Source organism: Myxine glutinosa, chromosome 8 (assembly GCF_964187855.1).
Source record: "Myxine glutinosa chromosome 8, kmMyxGlut1.1, whole genome shotgun sequence".
Lineage (NCBI taxonomy): Eukaryota > Metazoa > Chordata > Myxini > Myxiniformes > Myxinidae > Myxine > Myxine glutinosa.
In genome coordinates, this window is record NC_136268.1 from 11,865,419 (window position 1) to 11,890,305 (window position 24,887).

Below are 24,887 nucleotides of genomic sequence, written 5' to 3' on the forward strand. Positions count from 1 at the left end.
TTTAACACTCGAATCTCCAGGTAGATCCACACTCATACATCTTACCCCGACAACCGCCTGAACATCAATAACTTATTACATGTAGAGTCCCTGTCACGACAGCCGAATACCTACCTATTCAGATCTACCTAGCTCTAGATGTTGCATTACCAAATTCATAACAATACCATCTCTTACAGTTCCTCCTTTCTACATTCCCTAAACTATCCAGAACTCCACCCCTCCTCCAGTGTCCTCAAACGTATTTTTGACTCGAAGGTCTCAAACTCATTTTGCAAAAAATGTTCGTTTCCCATGAATCGTACACTTTTCAAAATCCAATCTCACCCCTCCCCTCCAAATCCTCCCCATCACCCATCCCTTTCAAATCTCCCCCCTTGCCCCTTCCCTCCCCTCCCTCCTAAACTCCCCCCACACCCCTCCCCTCCGAGACTCTCCCTCGCTCCTCCCCTCCTAGACTCCCCTCTCACTCCTCCTCCTCTAAGCATCCTCCCTGCTTCTTCCTCCTTCCAACTTTCACCTTCATCTCCCCAAACCTTCTGCCTTGCTCTTCCCCCTCCTCAAATAACACCTCACTGTGCCTCACCCAATCTCCATCAAACCTTTTGTCCGCCCCATTCTTCCCTTTCTCCAAGCTATTCTGAAATCTCTGACACACCTTCAACAGCTCTCCCTACCTCTTCCTCCTCTTCCACATCTTACCCTACCCCTCCCCCCCCTGTTCTGGACCCGATGCTCCCCCTTCCTCTTCATTAACGGTATGGACCTCAAACATCCGGGGCCTTCGCTCAAACTTGACTGACCTCTCCATACAGGTTGCTTTTGACAAACCAGATGTGATCTGCTTAACAGAAACTTTCCTCCTTCATGATGTCTCTGATGCCTTGGTATCTCTCCCAGGTTACTCCCTCCTCCGGTATGATAGACCTGAGCCTCGTCCTGGAGGTGGGGTTGCTATCTTTATAAAAAACTCTCTTCCTCACTCGCCCTCCACTGCCCTCTCTCCACCTCACCCCCAGGAATACCTTTGGCTACGGCTTCCCCTTCGCTCCCACCTTTTGTTCATATGTGTGTTGTACCGTCCACCAATCAGCGATGACTCCATCTACATCTCACTGTCTGATAATATGGACCAACTTCTATCTACCCATCCCAACTCTCTCTTCCTCATATGTGGTGATTTCAATTGTCACCATGCCAGTTGGCTGGGTGTGGGTACCTCTCTCACCAGCCATGGCTCTTCAGCAAAGGACTTCTGCGACTCACTGGGACTGACACAATCTGTCAATTTCCCGACCCGGATCTCAGTCAACGGAGCATCTTCTCTTCTGGATTTGGTTATGACAAACTTCTCTGAAAATGTCTGCTGCTCTTCTTCTGCTCCAATCGGCTCATCTGATCATGTGCTTGTCAAAGTGGACATCTCTCTGACCATTCTCAGAGAGCCTCCTCAGCGTCGACGAGTCTGGCATTTCACTCAGGCCAACTGGCATGGTCTTCAAGCAGCCATCAATCATCTGGACTGGTCTCCCATCTCTACTGCCTCTGACATCAACTCATCCTGGGAATTCTTTCAAAGTAAATTGCTCTCTCTCATGCACAGATTTATACCATCTCGTCTTCAGTTGTCATACCCTTCCTCCCGTCCATGGTACACGGAATCTTGTGGTGAGGCTGTTGCCCTGAAACAACTTGCTTTCGTCTCCTGGAAAGCAAATCCAACGGAAGGAAATCTCATTTCCTTTCACAAAGCCCGAAACAAGTGTGTGTCCACCCTCAGGAGAGCCAGGAAACAATATCTCACCATTCTCAAGACCGAACTCTCTTATCTGTCTCCCTCTTCCAAATCCTGGTGGCGTCTGGTCAAATCTGTTTCTGGTGTTTGTTCCCCCTCCATCCCCTCCCTCACCTCAAACGGCTTAACGGCTGACTCCGCACGTGAAAAAGCTGAATGCCTCAACTCTGTGTTTGCCTCTAAATCTTGTGTCCCAAACCCATCCCTCTCTGTACCCACCGTACCCAGTCGTACCCAGCTGCTCCTGGACTCTGTGTCCTTTCCTCCTGACAAGGTGGAAAAGTTTCTGGCAACCCTCGACTCTGATTCTGCAACTGGTCCTGACGGCATCAGCCCACGGGTCCTAAAATCATGTTCTTCTGCACTTTCACTCCCTCTTTCTGTTCTCTTCACCCTCTCTTTTGCTCAAGGTCATCTGCCATCTGCTTGGAAATCAGCCAACATCACCGCTTTGCACAAAAAAGGTGCAAAAACAGATCCCAGCAACTACAGACCAATCAGCCTTCTCCCAATTATCAGCAAAGTCATGGAATCCATCATTGCTTCAGAAATTAAATCTTTCCTCTTCTCCAATGGCTTGATCTCTGATCATCAATTTGGTTTCAGACCTGGTCACTCTACTCTGGACATGCTGCTTCTGCTTTCTCAACAATGGATGGAGGTCCTCAACACCAAACAGGAAATTAGAGCTGTCTCCCTTGACATTTCACGTGCCTTCGATACGGTCTGGCACCCTGCTCTGCTCTCCAAACTCTCCTCCTTTGGTATCCATGGAAATCTCCACGCATGGCTGGCGGACTTCCTCTCTGGTCGTAGTCAACGTGTGGCCCTGAATGGGTTTCTCTCATCTCCTCTTCCTGTTCAGGCTGGAGTTCCCCAAGGTAGTGTTCTGGGCCCTGTGCTTTTTCTGGTCTTCATCAATGATCTCTCTGACTCTCTTGAAAATCCTCTCTATCTCTTTGCTGACGACTCTACTCTCTGTCGCTCCATTCCTCATCCCTCAGATCGGCAGTCTGCAGCCTCCTCACTCTCTGCAGACCTGGACAAAATCACAGACTGGTCAAACAAGTGGAACATGTCTTTCAATCCTGACAAATCTCACACTCTTACAATGTCTCTCCGAAAGGACCAACTGGACAACCCTCCCATCTACTTTCTCAACAATTCTCTCCAAGAAGTTCTGTCGCTCAAGCTTTTGGGTCTCACTATCTGCCATGATCTTCCTTGGGAAAACCACATTCCAAGCTGGCCTCCAAAGCCAGTCGCCGACTGGGCATCCTCCGTCGTGCGAAGTCCTTCCTTGGCACACCTGAGCTCCTCACCACATACAAGGCTTTCATCCGCAGCTCAATGGAATACTGTTCCCCCCTCTGGGCTGGTGCTCCTGCCTCACACCTTGCTCGGCTTCACGCTGTTGAGGCCAAAGCTTTCAGAATCATTGGAATCTCCTGCGATGTAGTCAACGCCGAGGGCCTTTCACTCACTCACCGCAGGCAGGTTGGTGGTCTTTCTGTCTTCTACCGACTCCTCTCCGGCCTTGCTCCCCCAGCTCTCTCTGTGCTCTGTCCCCCCAATATTCCTTCAGGTCGCACAAGATCTGCCTGCAACCCTCTTCTGGTTAAACTGCCAAAGTCTAGGCTCTCTGCTCACCTTCACTCTTTCATTCCCCTTTTCTCCCGCCTCTGGAACAAACTCCCCCACTCCCTTCAATCCCACTCCTCCCTCCAGGTCTTTAAAACAGCTGTTCACCACCATCTCTTATCTTCCCCCATCGAAAACCTTGATCTTTTCTACCCCCGGTAATTCACCCCAGAGTCCTTGCAGTGTTCATATGTTTTAATCCTCTCCCACCTCCCCCCAAGTCCTCCCGATGTCCCTGCTCTCAAATGTTGTGTTTGTGTCCTTCCCCCTCTCTTTTGTGTCCTTCCCCCTCTCTCCCCAACTTGTCTACCGCTCCCCTTGTTTTTTGTGTTTTGTGTGTCGGTTTGTCTTTTTGTGTGATTAATGTTAGCTCTTTCACGAGCCTCGATCTTGTATACAAAAAACAAAAAAAAACAAACAAAAAAAAAAAACCTGTTTTGAAAACAGTTTGGAAAAGAAGTCTTGAACACATAACCGTCTGTCTCTGGGATTTACAACGACAGCTCCGCCAGGATTAATTACAGAAAAAATGTTCTTGGGTGCTTTACTGACAGAGTCCAGACGAAAAAAAGCTTTACTAGGGGTATCTAAAACCTTTAAGTTCTTAACCCTTAGTCTGAGCAACAACCCTGCTGCTTTCTCCTGGATTAACTCTCTCAGCTGAGTCTTCTTTTCTAGTAATAACTGGAAGTTTCTTGCATTATTATTTTTAGCAAGTTTACCTTCGAGCTGTACAATGTCAGCTTCCAAACAAGTCATTGTTGTATTCTTAACATTTGTAATGTTTGCTCTAAACTGTTGACAAAACACCCGAATCTGGGCTTTCGTATTGTCCCACCAAAGATTAACTGAAGAAAAAGAGGGCTTTCTTTGGATTTGATTAGCCCAGAAAACTTGGAAGGCTTCTTTAAATAGACCATCTTCTAGAAGACTGGTATTAAATTTCCAGTATGCATTTTTATTTATTGACTGAGGAAAAAGAAACCCCATGGTTACTAAATGATGGTCTGAGAATATTGACGGAAAATAATCCGGAGAGTCTATAGCGTTTCTAAAAGGTGAGTTTATATACCATCGGTCGAGTCTCGCCAAGGACACTCTTCCTCTGGTGATGCGGCTCCAGGTAAACTGAGGCGGTTCATTGGGGAAAAGTACCCTCCATACATCTAGCAAACCAACCCAAGAAAGGAAAAGGGAGAAATCAATACATGATTCGGGATGAGGTTCTGCCGAGTTCCTGTCCATTACAGGTTCAAAGGTACAGTTGAAATCACCCCCGATACACACACATTGGTTTAGATCAGGGGTTCTTAACCTTTCTAGTGTCGCGCCCCCTTTAGCAATTGTTGCTGGTCTCTACGCCCCCCTCCACCTACATCTGACGAAGCTGCTCGTTGGGGAGAGCGCGAGAGGGGTTTCCCCTCTCGCCGGGGGGGTCAGGGTGGTCCCCCCCAGGAAATTTTTTAATTCTTGGTGCTCTGTGGTGCATTCTGAGGGGTTTGTTCGTTGATATTGAAGCCAGCCAGGGCTGGGCCCTGGCTATTGATGTAGATTCTGGCCCTGGCTATTGATGCCCTGGCCAGCCCTGGCCATTGGAATGGGCCCTGGCCAGCCCTGGCTGGGCCCTGGCTATTGACGTAGATTCTGTTAACAGCCAGGGCCCTAAGCATGGCAGCCAGGGCCGGGCCCTGGCGGGCCCTGGCTTATTTCAAACACTGGATCTGGTACCCCTGAACAGATAATGTTCTTTCAAAATAACAAAGGAGAGATTACAAACCTCGTTTTATTGCATCAAAACGCAAACAAGCTCAAGGCACGGATCGATGAAAGGAAAGGGTAACTACACAAAACACGTTTGTTGAAATGTCACGTCAAAGGACGCAAAATCAATGAAACAACAATTTAGTCACTAAAGAAGCAATGCCAAAAATCTCACTAAATTTTAGTGAGATGGTTGGCACTGCTTCTTAGCTATCAGATCCGGAATTCGTGGTCGCGTGCCAGAGAGAGCACAGCGCAGATCTCCTTCAACGTTCAGCTTGCTTCTGTATTTGGTCTTGACAGCGACCAGCACGGAGAATGCAGCCTCGCAGAGATACGTGGATCCGAACATCGTCAGAATCCGAACAGCTTGAAGCGAGATCAGAGGATAAACAGGAAGATACTTGACCCAGAATGTCTCCAGGTCCAGAATTTCAAAGTCATCCTCAGCCGAGGAGTTGAACTTCAGCTCCAGAAACTCCTCCTGGACCTCGTCCGAAACATCAGCTACGTCGCATTGGAATGGGTTTCTGATGAATTTCCAGGTCTTTCGCTTTTCGTCTAAGTCAGGAAAGTAGCGGATGAATTCCGCTTTGAGTTCAGTCAGATGATCGATGATTTGGTTCTTTAACTTTGAATCGAGAAGGCCGTCCGGAATGGCAGAGTCCAAGTTTGGGAAACAAGCTATGTTTCCGGCCTCCATTCGGCATTTCCAGAGGTCGAGTTTAGCCATGAAGGCTCGAATGGCGTCGTATTGCGTGATAATGTTTATGTGCTTCCCTTGCAGTTTTTGGTTGATACCGTTGAGTGCTTCGAAGATGTCTACGAGGTAAGCTAGAGACAGTTGACATTCTCGGGACTGGAACATTTTGTAGAGATCCGCCTTCCGCTGCACGTCTAGGAATGTTGCGACTTCTTCCCTCAGCTCGTAGACTCGCCCCAACATGTTTCCCTTCGAAAGCCAACGCACGTTTGTGTGGAAAAGCAAGGCTTGATGATCGCAGTCCAAGTCCTTGCACAGCTGTTTGAACAGGTGACTGTTTAAGGCTCCACCTTTGATAAAGTTGACTACCTTGATAGCCAGGTTCAGGAAATCCCTCATTTCAGCGGGCAGGGTCTTAGATGCTAAGGACTCACGATGGATAACGCAGTGTGTACCAATAGCAGAGGGACTCTTTTGTTTCACCTTCGTAACGAAACCCGAACGCGAGCCAAGCATGGCCGGAGCTCCGTCTGTGCAAACACCTACCAACGCGTCCCATGAAAGTCGATTTTCTTCGAAGAACTTCGATACCACTTCAAAGACATCCGCTGCTGTCGTGTAAGTTTCCAGGGGATGACAAAATAGCATTTCCTCCTTCACGCTGTCGCCTAATATGAAACGAGCATACATGAGCAGCTGAGAACACTGAGCCACGTCTGTCGTTTCGTCGCATTGGATGGCAAAGACAGGCGAGGCCCTTATCTGGTCAGTCACTTGTTCTTTGATGTCCTGAGACATTTCATCGATCCGTCCCTTGATGGTATCGTTCGACAGGGAGATAGCCGAGAGTTTGTTCGCACTATCCTTCCCCAGGATGAGCTCTGCCGCTCGCAGTAGACTCGGTTTAATGAGAGTCTCTCCGATTGTATGGCTCTTCTTGTTCTTTGCTACTAGCAGGGCAATCTCGTAGGACGCCTCAACGATCTTTGACGTCTGTTGCCGAAATGTCCCACTGCTGTCCAACTTAGCTCGCTTCAAGGCTTCCCTTTTCGCCACAAAGAAGAAGGGTTGTCCTCAAGAAAGAGAGAGAAAGGATGGGTTGTCCTCAAGTGGCGTTCCAAACGTGTTGGCCGCATGGCATCATTGCTCAGAGTCTTGTAACATATAACGCACTGAGGAACCTCTGCATCACCCTTTTGAAGTGCCACAAATCCGAACTTGATGTAGTCGTCTTGGTATTTCCTCTTTTTCGCACTCATTGCCATTGACTTCGATTCCAGTTAATAATCTGTCGGACGAAAAAAAGAAGTGTTAGTTGAGACTGAAACAAACTAGGAATTATATAAGGCGCTATCTTTTCGGTTAATTAATTTTTTTCAGTAGGGGGTTTATAATTTCCGTTTGGGGTTATTTAGACGTTTATACTGCCGTCCCGCGCCCCCTCTGAAAATTGCTCACGCCCCCCTTGGGGGGCGCGCCCCACAGGTTAAGAACCGCAGGTTTAGATCAACTGTCTGCAGGTGATTAATCACAGACGCAAAGAAAGCTTTCCGTTCTGTGCTCTCACTTGGTGCGTACACATTGAATAATGTGAAATGGAAATTATTAACCTCCAGTTCAAGAGAGCTGAATCGGCCTTTAACGATCTCCTGGAAGAGGATTGACTCAGGTACTAGCCCTGGTCGAAGTACGAAAGCAACACCTGCCGAAAAGGAAGACAGGTTGCTAAAAAAGCACCGTCCCCCAAAAACGCGACACCAATCATATTCTACGTTTTGGGTGATGTGCGTTTCCTGCAATAAAAGTACATCGACATTTTTGCGCCGAAACAAACTTTGCACTTGAGCTTGGCGGTTTGGGTTTGCACCTCCACCGTTAATGTTCAAGGTGCCAAAGGTAATTTGCTTCATTCCTTATCAAAAGGTTTGATTGGGTGTTGCGAAATCTCAAGTCCGGCTTTTGTAATAAATTTCCTGAGTCGGTGAAATTGTGACCTTGTTAGTGGAAATTCTTTGCCCTTTCTTGTTATTTCCTTTGCTGATTGAATAAATGGACCTAAATCAGGAAATGTATCCCTGATAACTACATTTCGCTGTCTGTAGGTTTCATTCAGAAAGGAGAGTACGAGTTGAGGAGATATCATTGGCTGACTCAACTGAGACTGAGACAACTCGGGCACCTCGTCATCCTCATCAGATTCCGACAAGTCTGACAAGGTCCCTCCAGGATCGAGGATGTCGGCCTCCGTGGTCACTATGGGAATTGTCAGTATCTCTGGGGATTCACTGGAGAGCTCCACTGTGCAATCCACGATGCCATGGTGATATTTGTGCTCGTCAGAAGTTGAAGCCTCGGTTTCATCCTCTTGTGGAGCACAATCTACCGAATCGATGAGCGACTCGGTAACACAGTTTTGAATCTGCATCGGTAGTGCAGCACTGTAGAGGGATGAGTCAGTCACTGTCTGCTCGTTCACAGTGACTGATGTCAATGATCGTAATGGTTCGTTCGAGGGTTTATCAACGTATTCAGCGTTGCAACTTATTTCACCCATATAGCAATTTGCGTCCACAGAGTTTGTACACAAACTTTCAGACATATTATCCTCAATTGCAGCACCCGATTCACCATCCTTTTTTTCAAACCCGATGGAAGCATGAGGAACACATTGAGGTGTGTGTTCAGCTACACTGGCCTTCTCCAATACCACCTTTTTTGGATTACTGGTAGAAAAATTATCAACCGACGCCCTTCGTTTTTTATAACCAATAATAGGGTCCTCCTCCATTCCTTCACTACATGAGGGAATCGCAGCAAAGGTTGTGCGAGTTGGGTCGCTTCGGTTTCTGTGACAGGAAGTGAAGTGCGATCGTTTTCTAGACTTGGGATATGCGCATGGATGCTGCTATTGTTCGTCTCACTGCAGGAGGGAACAGCAGGAACCGGTAAACTCACAGGATTAACTCCAGTCGGTTGAATAGGAAAACGAGTATTATCATTTTTACAATCGGTGTATGCGTGGCCATTTTCCCCACACTTTGAACACGAAACCTTGGGACAAAAACGTTTAACATGACCAAAGGCTCCACAGTGAAAGCACGTTAGTGAGGCTGACGAGGCGTACATTTGATACTCCCGATCGTCGGATTTTACTTTAAATGAAATATTTAACCCTGTATCATCACCACGATCGGGAAGTACCATGTAAACTTGGCGACGGAAACTCATAACGTGTTTTATCCTCTCGTCTCGGCTCTTCAGAGGGATCATGGACATTCTCGACACAGCTGTTCCATAACGAGAAAGGACTGACAGTTTGTCGTTTGATATAAATGGTGGTACGTTTGATACAACGATTTTCATCGCTGGAGTATCCATGGGGGACGCTAACATAAAAACACCACCTTCTGTGGTTAAACCTGCACTCACGACGTCATGAACAAAGTTTTCTTTGGACAGGAAAATAACAACTTTTTGATTAATTCGTGAGGCAGCTCGGACATGCTCGCACCCGATTATTTTCCCCACTGCGAGTACCACATCCTCACTCCTCAGTGAGGACTCCTTCTGGTGGAACACACACAAATGCATGCTTCCTCGTTAGGCTATCGAACGCCTCTAACCGAGAGCGTGCATTCGCCACACCAGCGAATTTAACACCCCCCACTTGTCTGAACCGGACAAGAAGGTATCAAACCTAAATAATCGAACTAAAGTAAGTAATAAACGTGCATTATAAGCACAAAAATGGCTTACAAAACGCCGTCAAAGCCAGTAGGCCGCACCCAAAATGGGCCCGCTCTCAATCCTCTCTCTCTCGAAGACAAAGGTGTAGAAGGGATGAAAACAAAATGCCAAAGTACACAGGATGGGAAGGAGAGGGAGGGGGCAGGGGAGGGGGAAAACTCACTACAACACAGAGCATTTGCTCACAGCCGCCATGATGCCACGCCCAACACACACAAAGAGAGAAAAAGAGAGAGAAAGAGAGAGAAAGAGAAAGAAAGAGAGAGAAAGAGAGAGAAAGAGAGAGAAAGAGAGAGAGAAAGAGAGAGAAAGAGAGAGAGAGAGAAAGAGAGAGAAAGAGAGAGAAAGAGAGAGAGAAAGAGAGAGAAAGAGAGAGAGAGAGAGAGAGAGAGAGAGAGAGAGAGAGAGAAAGAGAGAGAAAGAGAAAGAGAGAAAGAGAGAGAAAGAGAGAGAGAGAGAGAGAGAAAGAGAGAGAAAGAGAGAGAGAGTGAAAGAGAGAGAAAGAGAGAGAAAGAGAGAGAGAAAGAGAGAGAAAGAGAGAGAGAGAGAGAGAGAGAGAGAGAGAGAAAGAGAGAGAAAGAGACTTGACTTTTATGTCCTTTTATTACAAAAGTATAAAATGAAGATTTTTTACAGTCAAAACAAAATAAACAAAACAGTTACATGCAATTTTACCATCGGGGGAAGTCAAAACCAACAAACCGTTAAGCTACCAAAAAAACACAGAAGGATATTTAATAAAGACTAGAGAGAAAGCACCAAATGACCCTCAGATATTTCACAAAAATCCTTTACACACCACATTCTTTCAAAAAGTTCAAGTTGGCTGGAAAGCGAATAACAGTAAAAATCAAGTTTTATCCGGCTCTCGCAAAAAGCTCTGAGCATTGCTACAGTATCTGTACTGTACAAGTCATTCTTTATCTTTGATTTTCTGGTTTTGTAAATTGCCAATTTTGCTTGGGAGATGAAGAAGTTTGCAAGAATTGTTGCTTGGATGTTTAAGGGGCCACTTGGCCCTAAAATAAACATTGGAAAATTGAAATCAATGGAAAGACGTGCAAATAGCACTTTCAAGAAAACAAAGAGAGGAGTTAAACGACTGCATTGGATATATGCATGGGCCAAGGTTTCTCTCTGTCCACAAAAGGGACACTGATCACTTGTCGCTTGTGAAAAGCGGTGAATGAGAGAGTTTGTAGGTATTATCCAATGTGCGATTCTCCATTGGAGATCACCAGCACGTTTTGGCACAGGATTTTTATAATACCATCCCCAGTTTGGGGAGAAAGGAGGAGTGTGTGGCAGGACTGCAGACCACTTGCAAGGTTCTGGGGCAGACAAGGATGGGAAAAGAGCTTTTAAACATTGGAAATATAAGGTTTTGTGGTTACCACTGGAAGAGGAAAAGGAACGGCCAAAATTTATTGGCTCCAAGTTTTCAGAGGCCGACAAAAGAAGGTTGGGGAAAGGAGAGAGGCTTGGCTCAGAGGGAGGTACAGGACGAACCAACCAAGGTTGGGAGGTACCGTAGGCACGAAGCACCACCCTTAGACATCTGTCTAGTTGGCGAGATGATCTGACGCCAGTCGCCAAGGCAATAGCAGCAACACTTAGCCACTTGTCATTTGCATTGTCTCTAAGGTGGCACACTTTGGTTATTGATGCAGCCACAAACTTTTGAATGAAGGCCCTGCTGCTTCCAAAACCTTCAAAAAGTGAGTTGCAAAACAGTGGCTCGTTGAAGAACATGGATCTCTCGTACGTAGTATGATCCCGATGGCTTTTGAGAGCTTGCCATGCATTTAACAAACTTCGGTAGAAAGAGGGGAGTGAAGAGAGATCAAACATTGTGAAGTCCATTAGGAAAAGCTCCTTAGCATGACCGAAATTCTCAAAACGACCCAAAATGCAGCATGCAAGTTGCCTCCAAAGCACAACAGGCTCGTGCAAAATGGACCATATCGTGCGTAGACGAAAAGGCATGATTCGGCATTTTACATTGACAAGTCCTTGACCACCCTCAGGTATCGGCAAATTTAATCTCTCCGGTCGTAGCCAATGCATTCCAGACCAGAAGAAATGAGTGACGCTCTTCTGTATTCCGTCGATTAACCCAGCAGGTGGTTGCAGAGCCAAGACCTTGTGCCACAGAATGGAGGTAACCAGGTTGTTTATGACCAATACTCTGCCACGGTAAGACAATTGGCGGAGTAGGCCTTTCCATTTTATTAAAAGCAGTTCAATGCGTTCAGGCAAACCTTCCCAGTTATGCCTGATGAAATCTCCAGGACCTAGAAAAACTCCCAAAAACTTGATCCCATCTCTTCTCCAAGCAATATTTGTGGGGAGAAGCGGGGGTGAAGGGGGGGGGGGTGGGGAGAATGGGGGGTGGGAAGGGGATTCGAGCCACAGTGCCTCAGTCTTTTTCCAATTGATTTTTGCTGACGAGGCTCTGTTAAAAAGTGCTAAAGAATGCATCATCTTAGCAATATCATCAGAGTTTTTGATACACACACATATATCATCAGCGTAGGCAATAGTCTTTATAGTGTGGTTTAAACCTCTCACAGTGAAACCAGTCAAAGACTTTCGAAGCGTGTTTAAGAGGGGTTCAAGGGAAAGGGTGTACAAAGCACCTGACAGTGGGCAGCCCTGCCTAACACCTCTTTTAATACAAAAGGGGGGCACAAGCTCATTATTTATGTTTAGCAGGGCAGATACGTTTGAGTAACACATATGTATACATGATAAAATAAAGGGTCCAAAACCAAATCGATTTAAGACTTCGGACAAGTATTCATGTGAAACGTAATCAAAAGCCTTCTCCTGATCTAGGAAAACAAGGCCAACACTTTCATGATGAATATCACAAACATCAATCAAATCGCGAATAACAGAAATACTGTCATGGATATTACGACCAGGAACACAATAAGTTTGGTCCATGTCTACAATGTTCTTTAGGAAGGGTGAAAAACGTAAGGCAATAGCTTTGGAAAAGATCTTGTAATCAGTACATAGTAGTGATATTGGCCTCCACTGGGAGATGAGTAAAGGGTCGCCTTTCTTTGGAAGCAAGGTAAGTACTGCTCTTCTGCAGCTCAGCGGGAGTTCCTTCTTTTCGAAGCTTTCCTGGAAGACTGATAGCAGTTCAGGGCCAATTAGGTCCCAGAAAGATTCGAAAAATTCTGACGGTAGACCGTCGATGCCAGGTGATTTTCCTTTGCCAAGGGTCTTTAATGCGATGGAGAGTCCCTCAAGTGTGAGTGGTTTCTCCAGGCTCTGCCTTTGCTCTGGGGTTAAGGTGGAAACACCGTCAAATAAGTGAGAGATACCATTTAGGTCAACTTCTTTTGTTTTGTAAAGGTTGGAGAAAAAGAGTCTAGCTTCCCTCTTGATTCCTTCAGGGTGAGTGATGACAGAATTGTCAGGGCGTTTTAGAGCAGTAATTTGGGGGTGAGGAGCCTTAGATTCAAAATCAAAGAAGTATCGGGTTGGCGTGTCCAAAAGGTTGAGCTGCTGAAACCGTAATCTTTTTAATGCCCCTTGGGTTTGGTTCTCAATTATTGTATTAAGGAAAGCTTTCTTTTCTTTCAGTCTCAGTTCTTGTTGGGGAGAAGAGTGAGTTTTTAAATTTGTTTGAATTTGTAGAATTTCCTTTTCGAAGGTAGCCTTTGTTCTACGTTCCTCTTGTGCTCGTAGGAAACAAAATTGTTGACAAAATCCTCTACATTGGGCCTTTATGTTGTCCCACCACAAACGCTGATCTGTAAACTGGTGTTTTTGATTTAATAGAACAGACCATACGTCTTTGAAAGCAGCCCTAAAGGAGGGGTTTTCTAAGATGGTGACATTAAGCTTCCAGAAAGAATGGCGATTCAAGGACAGATGTGAATGGTAATTCACAGTAATTAAATGGTGATCTGAAAAACCAGAAGGCAAAATTCCAGTGGTAGGGGAGAGATTAAAAAATGGTGAATTTATATAGATCCGGTCGAGCCTAGCTAGGGATACTTGGTTGTTTGTGATCTTGCTCCAGGTAAATTGATGCGTCGTGGGATTTTGTTGCCGCCAAAGATCCTGAAGCTTAAAATCCCTTATTATCTCTGCTAATAATTTAGCTGGTCCGGGATGGGGTTCCGCACCGTTCCTATCTAGGTTTGGTTGTAGAGTGCAGTTAAAGTCACCTGCCATTACAATACACCTGTGCAGGTCTATTTGCCTCATATAAGGCCCTAATCTAGCATAGAAGCGTTGCCGCTCAGTGCTATTTGAAGGGGCATAAACGTTCAATAAAGTAAAATTTGTGTTATTAATAACAAATTCTAGGGAGGCTAGGTGCCCTGGGATTATGTTTTTAAAGGAAAGTTTTGATGGATGGAAATGGGGATTCAAAAGAAAAGCCACTCCCGCAGTTCGGGAATTAGAATCACTAAAAAAATTGGTCGTTTTCATCATCCGGTTCCATTCTGCATGGGATGCTGGCGTAGTGTGGGTTTCCTGTAAGAAAAGTACGTCTAATGTTTTCTGTAGTGCAAGGTTCACCACTTGGAGTTTGCGCAGCTGACTCGCGCCACCATTTATATTTAAGCTTCCAAATCTCATTTTTTTTGTTCATCTTTTGCTCTCACAATGTACTTTTTCAGCCTGCTACATTGGGCTTCTGTGAAATGGTGGTCGCTAGGCCGGCGGATGATGTTTCTTGCCGTGTCGATAAACCCGTGCAGGTCAGAAAAGTGATCTTTAATGTCTACGTGTCTCTTTCTAAAAGTGTGGTTGAGGAATTTCAATATTTGGGCTGGTAAGACGTTGGATTCGCTTGTTGTAGGGAACTCCTCAATTTCGTAAGTTCCTCATCTGACATGTCGGAACCACTGTCTGGGAAACTTTCAATTCCTGGTTCTTGGGGCTCTGAGGTAACTTGTGCTGTGCAGGTGTCATCCTGATCCATATTAATAGGAGCAGGAGGGGGTAGTGGAATTGAAGGAGCTTCGGGTAGTGGGAGGGGTGCGGGGGAAACCGTCACCGGTTTGACAGTTTGAGGTTCTCCATCAGTTTTACCAATGTGCTCAGGCATGTTATGTAAGACCACCAGCACAGGTACTGCTGGGGTTAGAATATTTTCATTGTGCTCAGAAATTGGGGCCGCTGGAAGTACGATCAGGTTTTCTGCTATCACGTTTCCTCCTATTTTTACGATCGGGTCTTGATGCACTTCGGCATCATTCACAGAAGAACACGGAACAGCTTTAATTTTCCCTTGAGGAGGGATGTAATTCCCCTCCGTTGCATTGTGGGGGAAAGTCTCAGGTAAGGGCTGGGGATCTACATTCTCATGCATGAGCAGTTCGTACCGGTTGCTGGTAGAAGTTTGGTCGGACAGAGGCATTCCCGCAATGTTTGACTGAAAAACTACCACCTTTTCGTTACGCGGTGTAACTGAATCCTGGGGTGTTTTTCTCTTCCTTAATGAGGAAACAAGTGTAAACCCATCCCAGATGTTCATGTTCGTTTTATCAGCGGTCGTTAAATTTGGTGCGATGTCATCTGAGACAGTAGTTGGGGGAGTTTGACCGTCAGTGTTGGGAGGTAGTGGGGGGTCTGAGACAGTAGTTGGGGTAGTTTGTCCGTCAGTGTTGGGAGGTAGTGGGGGGTCTGGGACAGTAGTTGGGGTAGTTTGTCCGTCAGTGTTGAGAGGTAGAGGGGGCACAGTATTGTCCAGAGAGCCTGTCTGCTCGATCACAGAGGGTGCAGTTCGGGGACAGAAACGTTTTAAATGTCCGAACTTTCCACAAGTGAAGCATTTTAATGTCTCGGTTGACACATATACTTGGTTGTCGTGATCTTTTATACGGAATTTAATTACCACGTTTAATACTATATCCATGTTGGATGTGGGAAGTACAATGTATGCCTGGCGTCGGAAAGACATGACGTGCTTCGCCTGTTCACTCCGACAGCCCAGCGGCAGCATCTTGATCTGGGACACGACTGTACCATAGCGCGATAGTTCCGCTAACAGCGACTCATTTTTTACAAACGGGGGGACGTTGGATAGGAGTATTTTGACAGCTGGGGTATCGAGTGGGGAAACTAAGACGAAATGTCCATTGTCTGTGGACAGACCAGCCGCGACAACCTCATGCACGAGGCTTTCCTCGGCTAAAAAAACAACGATACGTTTATTCATCCGTGACGCTGCACGGATCTTTTCCATCCCAATGATATTCCCAATAGCAATAACAATGTGTTCCACACTAACCTCATCGGGAGGAACGCACACCACGCCATGCTTCCGTGTGAGAGCTTCGAAAGCCGCATACGGGGAACGTGTCGACATTTTACTAATTCAAATTACCCGGGCTATGGCGAGTTGGGGTCGGGGGAAAAGGAAGGGGTCAGGGGAAAAAGGGGAGTGGTCGGGTGCAGTTTTCTGTAAAGCAAGGGGGAAAAAACCGCAAAGAAAACGCCACTCGGCATGTACCAGCACGAGAAAACGAACGCGGCAAAACACACCTCTTAATGAGGAAAGGGGCGAAAACCCGTCGCAACTCCTTAGAGTGTCGATAGGAATACGACTCACCCATCGACCTCACCGAAAGGTGTGGGCTCTCTCTCTCTCTGTATCTCAGAAGAAAAAGTAGAAAAAGCTGGAAGAGAAAGAATCGAGACAGCAACACATGCGCGAGGGATGTAATAGGGGGGAAGGGAGGGGTGTGGGGGGGAAGGAAGGGAGGGGTGTGGGGGGGAAGGAAGGGAGGGGTGTGGGGGGGGAGGGAGGGGTGTGGGGGGGGGAGCGGGCAGAGGGAGGGCAGAACGGGTAGGATGAGGAGTTGCAGCAGCGGGTTGTTGAACTGGGGTGGTGGGGGCAGACAGAGAGTAGACAACGTGAGGATAAGAAGAAAGGTGGAAGAACAGAAAATAAGAAAGACAACGAGCAAGGGGGGGGGGGGGGGGTAGAAAGATCAAAGGTTGGAGCAGCTCACACCTCACCACACATGCACGGCTGCCATCTTGCCACGCCCAACAGCTGACGGCCAGCAGGGGCAGGGGGCGAGAGAGAGAGAGAAAGAGAGAGAAAGAGAGAGAAAGAGAGAGAAAGAGAGAGAAAGAGAGAAAGACTTTTGTATCCTTTTATTATAAAAGTATAAAACCATTCCACAAAGCAGTGTTAAACCAAGCAACGAGTTCAAAGAAACATTGTATAAGGATCATAAACACACCAAAAAAGAACAAAGGATATTCAAAAGAAATCAGCAAGTATAAAAATTTTACCAACCAAAGGTGAGGACACAAACAGAAACCACAAACAATTTTAAAGGAAATGCTCACGCAAGAGCTATGAACACATCAAGAGCAGATTAAGCGTTTGATTAAATTAGGTGAAAAATTGAGAAAGGGAAAGAGAGGGGGGGGGGGGAGAGAGAAGGGGAGAGAGAGAGGGGGAGAGAGGGAGGGGGAGAGAGAGAGAGAGAGGGAGAGAGAGAGAGAGAGAGACTTTTTTCTTTTTTTTTCTTTTTATTGGTGATCCCAATGCGATCCAAATGGACAGACCAGGAGACAAACCTCGCACAACCAGTAGCCGGGAGCGACAGATCATCCGTGTCCTTCCCAACTGTGTTCCTTTCTGAATGCACCATGTAACACGTCACCATGTTCACTGCTGGAGGAATGTTTGTGAACGCATTACATCATAACACTTTTCCGATATGTTTTCCTTGATGAACTTGGGGACTTGTGAGCCACTCCAGAGGTGTTGGAAAAAGGCCGATCGTAATGGGCAGGTGCTCCATCTTGGAGGTGCTCCATCTTGGAGGTACGCCATCTTGCAGGTTATCCATCTTGCAGGTCATCCATCTTGCAGGTGCCCCATCTTGTAGGTTCTCCATCTTACAGATGCTCCATCTGTATGATGCTTTGGAGTTGCAAGCTTTCTGGGGCTACAGCGGTGATCCGTTCACTCATTTACCCCCGGGTCGAGCTGTAACCCCCCCCCCCCCCCCCCCCCCCCACAAATTTGGAGAGAGAGAGGGAGAGAGAGAGAGAGAGAGAGAGAGAGAGAGAGAGAGGGGGAGAGAGAGGGAGAGAGAAACATTCGACATTTGTCCCCGTTTGTTGCCAGGAAAACATTGTTCACAGTGAAAACCCAAAAAACAATTCAAGGCGATGGCTGTACAAGTTTAAAATGGGAGACAAGATAAATCATAAATTCATTGTAAGAGAACCATCAGCCAGTTGACATAAGGATGCCTTGACACACCACCGTTGTGAGAACACTGTGCAATCATTCGATTGAAACTCAAGATTTACACGCGATGTGACGAAGGCTTTAAAGAGGTGAACAGCATCATCAACAGAATTACAGGCATTTTGCATCCTGTGTTTTCTCGACAAGTATATGGCAAGTTTTGCTTCAGAAGACAAATAGTTGGCTAAAAGGCACTCATCTTTACACAGGCGGGAAGTGGTGAAACCGAAGATAAAAACACAATGCGTAAAAATTAGGCCAAGCCCCCGGACCACACGTGATAAAACTGTAAAAAGGGGTGCCAACCGAGGACAATCAACAAAAATGTGAGAAATGGTTTCCGTCGCACCGCAAAACGGACATAATTCCGTCTTATCAGAACATATGCGATGCGATAAAACATGTGATGGTAAAATGTAGTGCGCCAGCCGCCATTGTAAGTCTCCGGAGCGCTTGGCGATGGGGGCCTTGTACATAGTAAGCCAATTGATGGTGGTGGAAGGAGTGGTCCGGAACATTCTCCCCCAGTGCGCTTGCGGTTCTGCGGGTCTATCGTGAACAAGGGTTAAAACACACAAAGCATAAACACAAGATTTCTCCATCAAATGAAAAGGGGTGAAGCCCTGAAAATGAAGTAGAAGTCTAGGGAAGAGAAATTCGGATAAAGAAGGGCTAGCTTCCGCCTGTGGGGCCCATTTTAGCCCGGTTCCCTTGAAAAAACGCAGGATCACAGAAAAGATCCTTCCTATGACTCGAATGGATCGAACTCCGGTGGCTACAGCAATGTCAGCAGCTGGCTTCCACTTGTAAGGAAAAGGGGTTCTGAGATGTTTAACCTTGATGCATCCGACGTCGATAAACTTTTGCATAAAAGCACGGTTACTGCAGACCCCTTCAAATATGGGGTTTAGAAAGATGGGCTCGTTTAAAAACAGCTCAAGAGAATAGTTCCTGTTGTCACGGCGAACAGGAACCGCTTGCCATGCCTCCAGCATACTCCTATAGAATAGAGGAACTGGTGTTACATCAACTTTTGTGGTGTCTATAAGGAACAGTTCTTGGTCGTAGTTGAGTTTCCCTGCTTGCTGAAGCAGGCAGTGAGCCGACGCTTTCCACGAGACGTCGGTGTACAGCAGCCTACGAAGTGAAAGGAGGCGAAAAGCCATCACTTTGCTAGAAACAGCAATCAGTCCATGTCCTCCTTGAGCAGCAGGCAGGCTGAGCACACCAGGTCGAAGCCAGTGCTTACCTCCCCAAAAAAAGTCGATAAAAGTAGCTTGTAGCTTTTTGAGAATGAAATCTGGGGGCTGCAGTGCCATTAAAACATGCCAAAGCATTGATGCCGCAAGATTATTTATAACAAGGGTTCGGCCTCGATAAGAAAGTTGACAAAGTAAACCCCTCCATTTCAGCAACCGTCTCTCAGTTTTGATTATAAGAGACTCCCAGTTTTTAAAAATGAAGTTTCCAGGGCCAAGAAAAACACCGAGATAAAGGATTCCATCCCTTGTCCATTCAAGTTGTTTGGGCAGAGTTGGAGGAATGGCTCCATTTTGTGGACCAAGGTAAAGAGCACTGCTCTTCTTCCAATTGACCTTTGCAGAGCTTGCCAAACTAAATTCATGGACACATTGGACCAAGGCGGAGACATCTTCATCCGAATGAACGATTACGCAAAGATCGTCCGCATAAGCGATCACCTTAACTGGGTGCGCCGTTGGTTGCGGAAGGAAACCGAGAAGACGTGCACGCAAGCGAACAAGCAAAGGTTAAAGTGCGAGGGAGTACAGGAGGCCAGACAAAGGACATCCTTGGCGAATGCCTCTACTGGCCGGGAAAGGTGGACATAAAATATTGTTAACCTTGAGTAGACTAAAGATATTGTTACAGACGCGGCTTTAGATGTTATATTGACCGAGCGGTGGTGTATTTAACCGCGTCCGAACAGTTACTCCCCGATTAGAACCCGATTCCACCCGACGTTGACCAGATCGCCCCACAGATATTCAATCGGGAAACCTCTAAAGCGACCGAAAGAGAATGAAAAAGAAGAAGAAGAAGAATACGGAGGAAGAACAGATTTATTATACACACACAAGCAATGGATGGAAGAAGCAGTAACACAGCGAATCGTTAACTTACACTATTCATTTTTACTTAGCCCCAAGACAACGAGCAGGACAGGACGTTCACACTTACACAGGGGATATTGCAGGCAGGTAGGGCTTGAGGTGGATTGCTTGAGAGGGAGGCAAAGTCGGGAGGCAGCAGCTCTCAATTCCTCGCGGTTTTGGCGGGAAAACCCTCCGTCGCGTATCCACTGCGGTAGACGTCACGCGCTGGTTCGGCACACCTGCTCCTCTTCTTGTGGTGGAGCCGTCTCCCTCCTTTCAGCGCGTCTCTCCAAAGCTGGTTTCCTTGCCGAGTACCTCTCCTCTTTGGCTTGGAGCGTTTCGCATCTCACCGCTCCTCTTGGTGCCGCCTCTTTGCTCATCTCCCAGGTCATCTCGTAAAGCAGTCCCTTACAGTCGCTTTTATCACCTCGGGCGAAATCAAGCCGCCGGCTCCGAGGGCACGCCTACCGGGTCGCTCACCGCAGTGCTGATTGGCTGTTAGGGCTGGTTCACTCCTTCCCTCTTATGACGAGGTGGAGACACGCCTTTCTTCTCCGACTCAAAGCACATGGGCAATGGCGGCCTGCGGGATTGAAAACAACTCCCCTTTTGAAAGGAACTTTGGAGAGCGGAGATGTTTGGGGAAATTGGAAGGGCCTACGCTTATTTTGTTTGATACAATGCAAAGTCAATCTAGTGGGAAACCCATATTTAGCCTACATGGAATAAGGAAATACACTATTTAAAAGATATATCGTGACCTGCGTGTAAGTTTCATGGAATTAACTAGGAGGCCGGCTGCGACCATTATTTACATTAACAGGGTGTTACCATACTTTTGTAACGTTCACATTGTAACGTTTTCACATTCGTTACACTTCCTCCAAAATTGTTACACTTCTCAAAAACCGTTACACTTCTCAAATTCGTTACACACTTCTCAAAATCGTTACACTATTATTATACAGTAACTGTACGTGAGAGATAAAATTTTCTGGAAACCCAAACCCACGTAAAACCGAAAAAAGATAAAAGTGATCAATGGTGTCAAAGGCCTTTTCTTGGTCTAAAAAAACCAAACCAACATTTCTTTGTTTAAGATCACAGATATCAATTAAATCCCGCACGATAAAAATACTGTCATGTATTGTCCTTTTCGGAACACAGTAGCATTGATCGGGGTGTATGATGTCGCCAATCATGGGCCTGAGCCAGTTGGTAAGAGCCTTGGAGAAAACTTTGTAATCCGTACAAAGCAGTGAGATGGGACGCCAATTTTGCGGTTGCTGGAGGTCTCCTTTCTTTGGGACCAGGGCGAGTACCGCCCTACGACAGCTTAGCGGCAGTAAGCCTAATCGTAGGCTGTCAACCAAAACTTCGAGTAACTCTGGTCCCAGGAGGTCCCAGAAAGCTTTGTAAAATTCTGCAGGTATCCCATCCAAGCCAGAGGCCTTACCTGAAGGTAAGGTTTGTAAAGCAGCATGGAGTTCTTCCATGGTTAGCTCCTTGTTCAGTTGCAGGCACGCAGACTCCGACAAGGTGGGTAAGGAGGAAGTCAAGGATCCTGTGATCTCGTTATCGATTCCCTTAGCGCGATACAGGTCAGAGAAGTAGTTCTTGAGGGAATACCTGATGTCTTTTTGATCGTGCGTTATTCTTCCTTCCTTCGTCCTTACTGAAGTTATCTGCTGACCTCTCTTAGTTCGGACTTCCAGTGCAAAAAAGAACTTGGAGGGGGTATCCAAATGACACAGGTTCTCCATTCGGAGACGAATCAGCGCTCCTCTAGCTTGCTTTGCACATAGATCAGCAAGAAGAGCTTTTTTCTTCGCCAGCAGAGAGTTCGTTCTCTCAGTACTAGAAGCCAAGAGGTTGGATTGCAAGGATAATATTTCCTTGGCAATCAGGGATTGAAGGGCAGAGTTGTGTTGAGTACGATAAGCTCCATATTGTTGGCAAAACAATCTCATCTGTACTTTGGCATTGTCCCACCACTGCCCAAGGCGGGGGAAGGATGGTTTACGTTGGAGCAAGGCCCTCCAGAATGCATGAAATGCATCAACAAACATTTTTTCTTCCAAAAGGCTCACATTAAAGGTCCAGTAGGCAGCACCACGATTCCGAACTGGTAGGCAAGCACAAAGCGTAACCATGTGATGATCTGAGAAGCCACTCGGGACAATGTCCGCGCCACTCACGATATTCAGAAAAATACTGTTAATATAGAACCGGTCCAATCTTGCGAGCGAGAGGCGACTCTTTGAGCACCGACACCACGTATATTGGCGGACAGAAAGATTGCGGATTCTCCACACGTCAACAAGGGAGAACTTGGACAAGGATCTTAACAGAGGCACTGCGCTTGCTGGGTGGGGCTCCTCTCCATTACGATCAAGGGCAGGGTCCACGGTACAGTTAAAATCTCCACCCAAACAGACAAGTCCATTAAAATCAATGTGCATGAGAGATGTTTCCAACTTAGTATAAAAGGCAAGTCTTTCTGTGCTATCACTAGGTGAGTAAATGTTCAGTACCGTGTGTTTAAAACCATTGTGTGTAAAAGTGATTGAAATTAAATACCCTTTGATTATGTCATTAAAAACTATATGAGAGCTACAGAAGGAAGGCTGTAAATAGACAGCTACCCCAGCCCTTGGGTGTTCCAGACTACTAAAAAACCATTTTCCTTTCATTATCCTTTGCCACTCCCCCATACAAGAGGAACTACATCTTGTCTCTTGTAGAAGTAGAATATCGATGCGATTTTCCTTAACAAACTGTTTAACTTCAATTTTCCTTAGGGAAGAACGTCCCCCATTAATATTCAAACTGGCGAAGGAGAAAGCCATGATATAAGGGTGTATATAAACGTGTCAAACAGCTTGGCTGGGCTACATCTGCAGCTCCTTCTTCGCTTTCAGGATACATTTCCGGAGACGATAGACCTGTGATTCGGTCACGCCAAGCTGTCCGGCTTTAACAAGCAGTCGCTTCGCAGAGACCACAAAGCCGATTAGGTCAGGAAAAAAATCTTTAATTTTTACCCGTTTCTTCCGAAAAGTGTCCTGGAGAAATTTTATGATCTCGGAGGGTGGAACACTGGTCTCACCCTCCAAATCTTGGGGAAAACCCGGGTCATTCCAGGCTTCGACACTCCCGGCAGAGGCGAGCGACGAGGTCCCGTCCGAATCACATTCCGAGTGTCGGTCCATGTCCATGACATCAATGTCATGCTCCTGATATGGAGCTGGTAGCTTCACAAGGGAAACGTCACATTCCGCACCCAAAGCAGAAGGAAGAGGAGTATGTGGGGAGGAGGAGGAGGGGGGCGGGAGGATGAGGAGGGGGGGGGCGGGAGGATGAGGAGGGGGGGCGGGAGGATGAGGAGGGGGGGCGGGAGGAGAAAGAAGGGGGATGGGAGGAGGAAGAGGAGTGGGAGGAGGAAGGAGAGTGGGAGGAGGAGGGGGGGTGGGAAGAGGAGGAGGAGTGGGAGGAGGAAGAGGGAGAGGAAGAGATGTACTATCAGGAGAAGTTTCACATTCTGCTGGGGGCAAACCCGGCACGTCATCTGCTGATGCCTTACACTCTGATTCACCCGGGCTCGAGGTTGTCTGCAACTCAGGAACGTCACACACCTCACCCCCAGCAGGAAGAGGGACAAGAGTGGACTCGGCGTTCACATACACGGTGCCTGTAACCACGGGAGTGGTCACATGCGCTTCCTGTTGCACCACACCAACTTCCTGTTCGAGTTCACCAACTCCACAAGCAGAAGCATTATCATCCTCCAGAGCAAGAATGTCGAACCGATTTTCGGTTTTAAAAACCTCAGATATTGCTGCTTCCAAATGGGACTCGTCATGTTCGTCAGCCGGTGCCATCTTTTTTGGACAGCTCGCTGCCACATCCTGACTGTTATCAGTTAAATGTTTTAATTTATGTTTCCTTTTATAAGGAACAACGGTAAAACCCTCACCATCTGCCTGGGGTTGAGCCACCCCCGCCGCCGACGGCTCAGGTAAATTACTCGTGTTTGAGGCATCACGAGGGTCCCCGACTCTAGATGGACCACTTTTTGTGTTAATGGTCTTCACCGGTATCGATGCATCACCGGCGGTATTCTTGGGGCAAATGTTTTTTAAATGCCCCGATTCACCACAATTAAAGCAAGTTATAGTTTCCGTTGCAATATAGATTTGATAATTGCGGTTTTTATATTTCAACGTCATAACTGCATTGAGTGATTGAGGGTTATCTTTTAAAATGATATAACAATGACGTCGGAACGACATAACATGCCGAACCGAGGCGTCAGAGCGAAGACGAAGCGGACCCATCGAGACCCGCGACACAACTGTGCCAAAGACACTTAGTGCAGAGACTATCTCTTCACAAGTGAAAAAAGGAGGAATATTGGACAGAGTTAACCGAACGGCCATTGTGTCCAAAGGATTGACGTTAACAAAAATATCCGGCGAGACGGTTAAACCGATTTCAACCGCCTGGGCCACGTGTCGCACGTCCGACAGGAAAACCACGATGCGATGATTCATTTTTGAAGCTGCAAGAACATTCTCGATTCCAACAAGGTCTCCTAAACCAATCACCACATTCTCAACACTAACTCCATCAGGTGGAGTAATTAATCACTCCCTCCTTACGAGTGAGCGACTTGTACACACTATTGGACAAACGTCCGTTTGCCATAGCTGAAAAAAAAATAAGGGAAGTTTAAGTTTAAACAAAAAGAAACCTGTCACAAGCAACCAGCAAGTGAAGGTAAAAGAAAAAGATAAGGAAAAACAATATATAAATGAGGAATCGAAACCACCGACGAGCAGTTCGACCAGAAAAACAAGGCAAATGAAACGCAGG

At 46.6% G+C, this 24,887-nt stretch overlaps 1 protein-coding gene across 1 annotated transcript; it reads right to left on the reverse strand.

Moving 5' to 3' along the window:
* Positions 1 to 5,378: 5,378 nt before the first annotated feature.
* Positions 5,379 to 23,893, reverse strand: LOC137412759 (protein FAM200C-like). The gene is made up of 2 exons (XM_078783923.1): positions 23,653 to 23,893; positions 5,379 to 6,973 (listed from the first exon to the last, which is right to left on the reverse strand). The coding sequence occupies exons 1-2, from the start codon at positions 23,891 to 23,893 to the stop codon at positions 5,379 to 5,381; spliced, it is 1,836 nt and encodes a 611-aa protein (XP_078640049.1).
* Positions 23,894 to 24,887: the final 994 nt, after the last annotated feature.